This window comes from Cotesia glomerata, linkage group LG10 (genome assembly GCF_020080835.1).
Source record: "Cotesia glomerata isolate CgM1 linkage group LG10, MPM_Cglom_v2.3, whole genome shotgun sequence".
Classification (NCBI taxonomy): Eukaryota; Metazoa; Arthropoda; class Insecta; order Hymenoptera; family Braconidae; genus Cotesia; species Cotesia glomerata.
The window spans coordinates 5,178,318-5,188,710 of record NC_058167.1 but is presented as its reverse complement, the minus strand read 5'-3'; the positions used below and the strand labels follow the sequence as shown (position 1 = coordinate 5,188,710).

At 32.0% G+C, this 10,393-nt stretch overlaps 1 protein-coding gene across 1 annotated transcript; it reads right to left on the bottom strand.

Moving 5' to 3' along the window:
• Nucleotides 1-8,260: 8,260 nt before the first annotated feature.
• LOC123273372 lies at nucleotides 8,261-10,107 on the bottom strand. Its single transcript, XM_044740773.1, has 5 exons — nucleotides 9,974-10,107; nucleotides 9,864-9,934; nucleotides 9,670-9,789; nucleotides 9,283-9,612; nucleotides 8,261-8,625 (listed from the first exon to the last, which is right to left on the bottom strand). Exons 1-5 carry the CDS (start codon nucleotides 10,069-10,071, stop codon nucleotides 8,327-8,329), a joined length of 918 nt encoding a protein of 305 aa, XP_044596708.1. The 5' UTR covers nucleotides 10,072-10,107; the 3' UTR covers nucleotides 8,261-8,326.
• Nucleotides 10,108-10,393: the final 286 nt, after the last annotated feature.

Sequence of the window (10,393 nt, the reverse complement as noted above, 5' to 3'; positions counted from 1 at the left end):
TTTGAGTCTCGATATCTCGCAAACTAAGCGATATATCGAAGATTTAATTTTTTTATTTCGTTTTATGTCGCCGAGATCTATAAGAATCCGCCTTCAAATCGAGGTGCCATACGAATCGTAATCTCCCCTTTTTTTCCGGGTCTATTTTTTCCAAGTCTATTTTTTTGGGTCTATTTTTTCCAGGTCTATTTTTTCCGGGTCTATTTTTTCTGGGTCTATTTTTTCCGGTCTATTTTTTCCTAGACTATTTTTTCCAGGTCTATTTTTTCCGGGTCTATTTTTTCCGGTCTACTTTTTCCGATTACCAACAATATCGTAAAATCATTTTCACAATTTCATGTATACATAGATAATTTTATAAATCTACATATAGATACCATTATTATATGGGTCATTCCACCAAATAAGAACATTTTTACGGGGCGACCCTCGCAGATTATGTTTAAAATTTATGGAGGTGTTCTCTATCATAAGACAAAAATTCCCTGAGAGTTTTAGCTCTTAATACGCAGCGGTCTTGAAGTTATGATTTTATAAAATTTTGGAAAAAATTTTTTCTAAACTTTTTCGTCAATTTTTCTGATATGAAAAACATTTTTAAACAAAATCGATAAACATTATATTTTGTAGAAAAAATTCTCAGCTTTTGAATGAAAATATTTATTTTTTCATAAACTCATCAGAAGACCCTTAAATTCGAATTAAAGTGGAAAAATTGATTTTTTTCGGTGTGCAGCCCAAAATTCTTCAAATTTGAATTTTTTTCTGAAAGCTGAGAGTTTTTTACACAAAATATAGCGTTTTGCCGATGTGCATATTTTATGTTTTGTCACAATTAAATTAAACGCAAATTCATTATAATTAAAATACTTTTATTTTTGAACTTTTTTGAGATGTGGACACAGTTTTAATGAAAGCATAACCAATTTCATCTTTTAAAGGCATAAAAAAGTGTAATGACTGTGTGCCTTTCACCGTTTTCGATTGAGAATATCGTACGTCTAACACATTTTTTTTTATTAAATAATTGTCATTAGCTATAAAAGTAAAGTCAACGCTTGTAAAATTTTTCGTTCCCCTGGAAAACAAATCTTGTGGTTTCAGTATATGCTCTTTATTGTTCATTTGTAACGAAGCTCTAGCAGCATATCGTTTTAATGAATCCGCAAGACCATCGCATGGTCCTTTGCTATGGGCAGTTGCAAAAAAATGCCACTCAGCGTTGATTTCGAAGTCAGCATAATGATAACATAAGTTTGTAAATGCTTTCTTGTTTTTGAATTGTTGTGGAGCTCCATCAGAGAAGTAAAAAATCGTATTGATGACAGCAAACTTCTTTTTGAGAAAGGCATTCAATTGCTCTTGAAATAAATAAATTAAAACTGTGTCGTGCTTAAGACAATCTGAAATGACAACAAAGCTCAAATGCTTAATAGTATCATTTTCGTTATAATAAATCACCATTGGAAATATAGTAGCTTGATCATTATTCCAATGAAAGCCTTGAGCTGCTTCCTGCACAACGAGTGCATAATTTTCCGCAAAGTCAAATACTACGGCGAATTCCCCGCTCTTTAAATTTAGTTTTGTATTAGCAAAAAATCGACTTTGTGTTTTCGCAATAGAATCATGTTTCAAAAGCTTATCAAGTTGCGTCACTAAAGTCTCGATGAAGTCTTCGGAATCTGAAGTAACATTCACAATAGTACAACGGTCTGTTGATGTCCACATTTTATATTGGATTTCATTAACATCAGATTCATTAAACGACACACGAAAATAATCAGCGATTTCTTCATTACTTGGACAACTATTGCACATTCTGGAAAAGCACGATTCTTTTGGATTGTTACAAACTAATTGATTTAATAAATTTTTGTAAATTGGCTGAGATTCTACAACCCAATCGGTGTTTTTCGCAAATTTTGGAAAATTACATCCTAAATGGAATAAATGTAATAAGATTAATAACTAGTTTTAGTACAATTATAGAGAATGTCAAATACACAAGTACCTTCCAACATCAATTTTACATTTTGATGAATAGTACAAACACATACGACATGTGTACCACTACTTCCAGCAAGAATACAATAAGTAGGCCTCAAACTAGCGAATTTAGAAAATCCGATTGCCACTGAATTATATTGCGCTTTGAAGCTTTGGTACAATTCTTTTAAATTACAAAGAATCAACTTTTTTTGTACCCTAGTTCGATTTCCATCACAATCCTTCACAGATTTAAAATCTTTCATGCCCGCTAATTGTTTTGAGTTTTCTTCGCTTTCCTAAAAATCAATGACAAGTTTTTTTACATCTAACTTAAGCGGCTGATTGCCTGGAATTTTTTTGGGATTTAAAGTATCAGTAGTCATTCCATCAGAGTCTAAATCAACATTCTCAGATTCACTGATATCATTTTTAAGATTCAGTACCATTTTTCGAGAACAGTTAAATTCAGATGCTATACGACTGACTTCCCAACTGTCGGGTAAAATTGAAAGCAGCTTCTTTTTTATTGATCTGTAAAGCAAACGATCGATGGTATTAATATGAAAAAATGAAGATATTTTAAAATGATCGATTGTTAAAAAAATTTACTTGTCACTTTCAGCGTTATATAATTTCTTCACTTTAGCTATCATGGAACAACGATCTTGATTAATCTTTCTGTAGGTAGATTCAGGTACTATTCCAAATTGTGATTGGAACTTATTCTCTAGGGCAGCATAGCTCTCATCAAGTTTTTTTACTCCATAATTTTTTTCAGAATATAACCTTAAATTAAACGCATAAAAAAATAATTAAGTAAGTTTTCACTCAGTAAATGAAAAACTTAATCAATAGAAAATTTTTACCTGTCTTTTTCAATAAGAGGAATTTTCAAAAATCGCTCTTAAGAATGATTATTGTTATCACATAGATTGTCGCTAAAATTACTGACAGTTCGAGATAAACTGCTTCCTTGAGTACAAATTTCAGCTGATATACTCAGACTTTCAACACTAATTTGACTTGAAATAATTTCCTCTTCCTCTGATGCCGGCGGAATATATTCTTTGATACGGAATCGACAACGCACAAATAACATTGAAGTGTCATCTAAGTCAGGAAATTTCCAACGATCTTCGTCGGGAAATTTTCTTAAATTTTTAACTCCTTTTTTAACTAAAATTTTCGTTTAATTAGATGTCAAAAGTCAATATTAAACACAAGGCCATTAATTTAATTGGTTCTACGTAGAGGTTATACATAAGAGGTCAAGTGCACTGTATTAGTTACTTACGTGACTCATTGAATGGATGACAACAATTTACTGTCGTATACGTTTACTCATGGCGATGAAATATCGAAGTAACGCAATAATTATTACTTAAAAACTTGAGCAATTATATTTTTGTTAAGAACAAACGATCCGAAAAGAAATCGCTCAAGAAAAAATCACAAAATGAAAGTAAATAGAGGGAGTTGTGAGCGCCATCTGCATGATAAGTGACGAAGTATAGACTCATCTTTTAAACAGGTGGTTCAAAATTTCTGAGTACTATAATTTTAGTATTAAAGAGAAAATTATATTACTATTCTGAATTATATTACTGCATAGTGAATCTAACATTTAATTTAATTGTGACGAAACAAAAAATATGCACATCGGCAAAACGCTATATTTTGTGTAAAAAAACTCTCAGCTTTCAGAAAAAAAATTCAAATTTGAAGAATTTTGGGCTGCACACCGAAAAAAATCAATTTTTCCACTTTAATTCGATTTTTAAGGGTCTTCTGATGAGTTTATGAAAAAATCAATATTTTCATTCAAAAGCTGAGAATTTTTCCTACAAAATACAATGTTTGTCAATTTTGTTTAAAAATGTTTTTCATATCAGAAAAATTGACGAAAAAGTTGAAAAAAAATTTTTTCCAAAATTTCAAAAAATCATAACTTCAAGACCGCTGCGTATTAAGAGCTAAGACTCTCAGGGAATTTTCGTCTTATGATATAGAACACCTCCATAAATTTTAAACATAATCCACAAGGGTCGCCCCGTAAACATGTTCTTATTTGGTGGAATGACCCATATATATTGTAACAAGAAAATAAATTTCAACTGACGGTGGAGAAGTCAGTTGTCATTTATCCTTGTCCACGTCACCCGACAATTGAATAAAAATACTAAATAAACAAAAAAAATGACTTGGGAGGTAACTCTTAGCCTCCTAAGAAACCCGCAGCTTTTTTTAAGGCTGGGTTAGTGCACGATTTTGGACGCCAGCTATTCTTTGCCAGGAAATAGCAAACCTTAGATTCTCAAGGGCCGATCTGCAGGTATTCAAGGGAAAGATAAATGTACTAATATCAGGAAAGAAACGAGGAAGTGCTTTACGTGAATCAAATTATTTATAAATCAGCAAATATTAATAACAAAACAAATAAACTATTTATTCAAAAAAACCAGAAATTACTTAAAACTATGTCCAGAGCCGAATTCCTTAGCCGGGTCGACTATATAACATCAATAATAATAATTTTGCCGCGTACAATTATTAATTATTAATTTAAATTCTGAGTTGACCGTTTATTTACGACGACGTTGATTATAAACTAAATTATGTCTAAATGATACTAACTGAGATATACTCGAATTCCCCAGTCGGGTTATCTCGACGAAATATAATTATAAAATTAAATAAATTAATACTGGCTGACTCGAATAATTAATAGCGATGTTTAATAACAAACTATCCAACAGGAGACAATGCGGTGCGTGGTTAACTATATGGCTCAACTTGTGAGTACTCACCAAACAAAGGAAACTGGAACGAAGGTGCCAGATCCACACTCCTTACGCTCTGCGGACTACCGCGTGTCTCCCGATTTTTATTTTACCGAAAACTACGAGACTTCGTGTCCGATCACGAGGGCCTCTCAAGTCATTTACCAAAATCACTAGCCCCTGTGCTCGCAATTGATACTTTAGGGAATGACCCGTGCGAGCAAGGGCTATGACATATTACCAATAATCAATATATAATGGAACATTAAAATTATTAATAATCCAATACAATTTTCTGAAATAAATGTCAAATTAATACTTAAGAACTTATAATAATAGTATATAAATTGTCAAATATAAATAATAATGAATGATATACAGTATATGAATTAATAAAATTAATACAAAAATATTAAAAATATGAGACACACCGAGTGTGGATCTGTTGCCAACTCTAGGCGCAGAGAGGGATGCACACAGAAATAAAATTCGTGTGACAATATTTATATTGATAATTAATAATTAATAAATTGGATTGAAAATTTTTTTCACTACGAATCGATCATGTATACGATTTGCATTACTTGTAGTTATAACAAATTTTGCTCTTCAAGTAAGTCTCTTAGGCAGACAGGTAGTGAATTAGTCTTTCGAGCGTCAGGTCTACGGTTCGATTCCCACTCACGCTGATTTTTTTTTTCCTATGGAAATAATTATGTATAATTATACCTAATTTAATATGATCATACATAATTATATAGGGCCATTTATCATATACAGGGTGTCCCAGAAGTAACGGACGCCATTGTAGCATCTGATGAAAAAAATAATTCTGAGACGAAAAGTTCTTAGCCATTTTTAATTAGACGCATAGATAATTGATTATTAATTAAAATGACGTCTCCTTATGTGTTAGAAAGAGAGCGCCAGTGTCCAGTAAAGTATGTGTCAAAAAAAGACACAATTAACTGTATGACTAACTAGCTACTATAGCTAATATAGCTAACGTAGTCACACACATTTACTTACACATTCACACGCGTCTTCGTTTGGAACGCACTTGACTGGACACTAGTGCTCTCTCTCTTTCTCTAACGCATAAAAGGATGTTATATTAATTAATAATTAATTATCTATGCGTCTGATTAAAAAATGGCTAAGGACTTTTCGTCTCAGAATTATTTTTTTTTATCAGATGCTACAATGGCGTCCGTTACTTTTGGGACACTCTGTATAGTCATATAATATAATTATATATAATTTTTTTATCCGGGCGGGCATATAGTCTGATATACTTATATCAAAGTATATATAGTTTGATATGGTCAATTTCCATATCAGGCCTGATATAGTTTGATCAGAAAATTTTTTCACGGGTTACGATCGATTATATAAAAACTTTTTCAGCATCTGTGTCAAAAAACCATTATTTCTCAGATGGAGCTCCACAACAGTTTAAAAATTATAAAACCTTTATTAATTTGTATTACCGTGAGCAAGACTATGGAATAAAAGCAGAGTGGAACTTTTTTGCTACTGCACATGGCAAAGGGCCTTATGATGTCATGGGTGACATTGTAAGACGTATGGCTGCTAGAGCAAGTCTCCAGTTACCTTTAGATCAATAAATAACGATGACACAACACTTTTATGATTGGGCTTCCCAACTGAACCATTTACCAAATATAAAAGTTAGATTTTCGTCTAAAATTGACTATAAAGTGATGGAAAAAAAATTGTTAAATCGTTTTAGTAGTACAAAACCAGTACCTAACACATAAAAAATTTATTTTGCTGTACCAAATACCGATAAAACCATTAGTGTCAAAACATTTTCTAAATCAACAGAATCAACTACGCACAAAGTAATAAAAATGATAAGAAATAAAGGAACAAAACGATCAATGGAGTAAAATGTATAAAATGTAAGAATAATTTATCTTTAGATAAATTTTAAATAAAATCAAAAGTGTCCTATTAAACGAAAATCCAATTTTTCGATTAAAAATGTTCCAGACTTGGTTATGAGTGGTGGTGCTGAAGACGTCGTGGATAGTGATAATCACGATCCGTTTTATTCTTGTTAGCACACTTTACTTCATTATTATATTTCGTAATTAAATGAGCATGATTGGACATTAACTTTTGGATTTTTTAAGCTTTTTTTACTCATTATTTGGAAAGGAAATTAATAAATTGCTGTTAACCTCAATAATACCATAGAAATTGGAAATTAAACTATTATATTATTTAGACAGAAAAAAAAATGTCAATATTCGCAGCAAACTCGAAATTAATTGCATACAATCTCAGTTGCATCGAGCTAACTATCGACTAAAGATATTGTCTAGATATGCTCCTGATCCTGAAAATTACAATCCTACTTAGTTCTTTCACGTAGCAAATTTTAAGAGGATTTGAAAGCTGTTCAGTCTTTATGAGATTGCAATCAAACAAAGAGACAAGAGTTATTAGAGACTGAATTGCCTAGAATATCGTTTTATTATTTCCCTATTATTTTCCTATCTACTTACCTGAACGTATTTAGGTAATATCCATTAATCGAACCATATAATCCTTCAGAATCTCCAACTGGGTATTTGTAAAGTGTACAGTCAGGCAAGCAAGAACACACTTCAGAATTATTTCGGTTTGTATACTTAAGTGACTCAAAAATCGTATCACTGTCGTTCTTTCGGAAGAAATCACGAAACCAAGCTGTAAAAATTTATAGTTCTTAGTCTCTTGTCGTTACTTCAAAGAAAACAAGTAAAAAAGTAATACACTTCTCACAAAAATGAAGGGAGCAAAAAAAAAAAAAGTGCGTGCGTACAAAGTACACATGTCAGAAGTGAAACTTCTTTCGCGAACTAATTTATCAGTCTTGTCTATATTTATACAAATCTAAAACTTTAATTTTCCGAGACTTAAAGGAAGGGAAAAAGGAAGATATGTTAGGAATTTAATTGTCATTAAAATATTAAAAGTGTTAAAAATTAATATAAATTATAAATTTAGTTTGTGGATATTTGAACCCATTATATACAGCCATTACTGGAATGTTATTTTTGTTTAATGCGTTAAGACATGTGTTGCATAAAGCAATTTTGTCGTTTGACACATGAGGAAGAATTATATTTAATATCTCTTTGTGGTGAATAGATGCAGATTTTAAATCTTCTTCAAACCACAATCTATCACATACTGAGCAAACATGCCCAAACGAGTTATTGATAAATTTTTCCTTAAATTCCTTGTGAGCATTTTGATGTCTGTGAAAAGTAGAATAAGGTACACGTAAATCACACGGGTCAACATGAAATTTGACTTTGATTGCAAAGCATTGAATTTCGGTAGTTTAGGTTGTAATAAGACGGAAAAAAAATATATGGCATGAAAAACTTTGCTTTTGTGCTTAGAAGACTGATTGAACGAAATTTTTAAAAATCTCGGATTTTAATTTTTGATTGAAAATAAAACTATTGAAATAAAAATGTTTATTATTTTTATTAAGTTTTACTATCAAATTAGCTTACAGAAAAGTGGAAAATAACTTAAAAGTGCACACTTTTACTTTTTCTTTTATGTTCATAGCTACTTTCTCTCAATAAACCCCAAATATAGTCGCCCATCATGTTTTCATTGTATTGGCCTTGATAGCGTTGTTCAAAATTCATGATGTCCTGATGGAAACGTTCTCCTTGCTCTTCGGAATAGGCTCCCATATTGTTTTTAAATTTATCCAAATGAGCATGCAGCATATGTACTTTTAATGACATCCTGCAGCCCATGGCCTTAAAATTTGTAAGCATATCCTCAACCAACTTTTCGTAGTTTTCAGCTTTATTATTTCCTAAAAATCCAGAAACTACTGCTTTAAAACTGTTCCAACTTGCTTTTTGAGTACGATTCAGCAACGTTGGAAATTTTTCATCGGCGAAAATCTGTCTTATTTGCGGACCAACAAAAACCCCAGCTTTAACCTTTGCTTCCGATAACTTCGGAAAAAATTTTTTTAAGTATCCAAAAGCTTCTGAAGTTTCATCCAGTTTTTTAACAAATTGTTTCATCAACCCTAACTTAATGTGCAAAGGCGGCATTAACACTTTTTCCGCTTCAACAATCGGCTCAAATTTGACGTTCTGTTTTCCGACACACAATTCTGTTCTTACAGGCCATGACCGTTGAATATAGTGTTTAGAATCCGCTCTGCTATCCCACAAGCACAAATAACACGGATACTTTGTATATCCACCCTGTAGCCCCATTAAAAATCCCACCATTTTAAAATCTCCAATCAGCTCCCAGTTATACTCACGATACTTTACAGATTCAAGCAAAATTTTGACACTTTCATAATTTTCTTTAAGATGTACTGAGTGAGCGATTGGAAGAGACGGAAATTTATTTCCGTTGTGCAATAGAACTGTTTTTAAACTTTTTGTAGAGCTGTCAATGAATAAACGCCATTCGCTAGGGACACAGGATATGCCAATTGCTTCAAACATACCTTTAATGTCATTACAAAAACAAAGTCCATCTTCCTTCGTGAAAAACGTTGCAAACATTTCATGCCTAGTCCGCTGATCCGTGATCTTAACATCATCAAGCAAATTCCACTGTTTTAACCGAGAGCCTAGAAGCTCTGCTTTATTTTTTGGCAAATTTAAATCTCTAATTAGATCGTTAAAATCTTCTGAAGTAATGAGATAGTGTTTTGGTTGTTCAGGTGTAGGCAAAAACTCCTTATTGGAATTACTTTTATAAGAACTAAAAGATGAGCTACTTTTCTGCGATAATTTTTTTGGTGGCTCAGGTACTGGTCGTGTCAGGTCGTGAGCAATTGGAGCAGAAGAAGATTCGAGGTCAGGATATTCAATAGGTTTTGTATTTTTACCTCTACGTCTTTTACTCGGATTCACCATACAAAAGTAGCAGTCAGTAATATGGTCTTTTGGTTCTCGCCAAATCCTTGGTATTGCAAATTTCATAGACCTTTTCTCACCTCGATACCAACCTAAAAATATAAAAATAAAAATTAATATGTCTATTATTTTGGATTCATCGCTTAATTAAATAAAAATTGCTTACCTTCCAAACACCTTTTACAATAACTACAAGCAACATGTGGAGCCCATGGCTTATCTTGATTCCGTACAGGACAGTCAAAATATGCTTCATAGGCTTCACAGAGAACGTGAGATGTCTTTAGTTCATATTTCACGTCTCGAACTTTAATAAATTGACCACATATAAAACAAAATGCATCAGCATCGTATTTGCACTTTCGTGACGACATTTTAAGTTATTCTGGGCTTGTAAATAACACCTGATGGTTGTTTATCGCTCGGGTGCCATCTAGCGGCACAGTGTAAACGTTAATACCCCACTCTCACCGCGCGGTCTTTTTAAAAATATTAAAATCAATTAAAATTTATGAAAAAATTGAAAAATGAGTATTATTATTATAACTATCACAAAAGCAAACTTTATACCGAAAAAAGGTATTTTCTTTTCGTTTTTGTGCATAACTAACTGGAAAATAATAGTTTAAACTTTAGGACAAAGAACGAAAATTTTTTTGTAGAGTCGTGTAATGGCTTAGCTATTTTTGTAAAATC

Coding starts and splice junctions, on each gene's coding strand:
- LOC123273372 (XM_044740773.1), bottom strand. CDS start 10,071: ATGTCGTCACGAAAGTGCAAATACGATGCTGATGCATTTTGTTTTATA. Junction 9,935..9,973: donor AAATATGAACTAAAGACATC/TCACGTTCTCTG, acceptor ATATTTTGACTG/TCCTGTACGGAATCAAGATA. Junction 8,626..9,282: donor TTTTTGTAATGACATTAAAG/GTATGTTTGAAG, acceptor CTGGATTTTTAG/GAAATAATAAAGCTGAAAAC.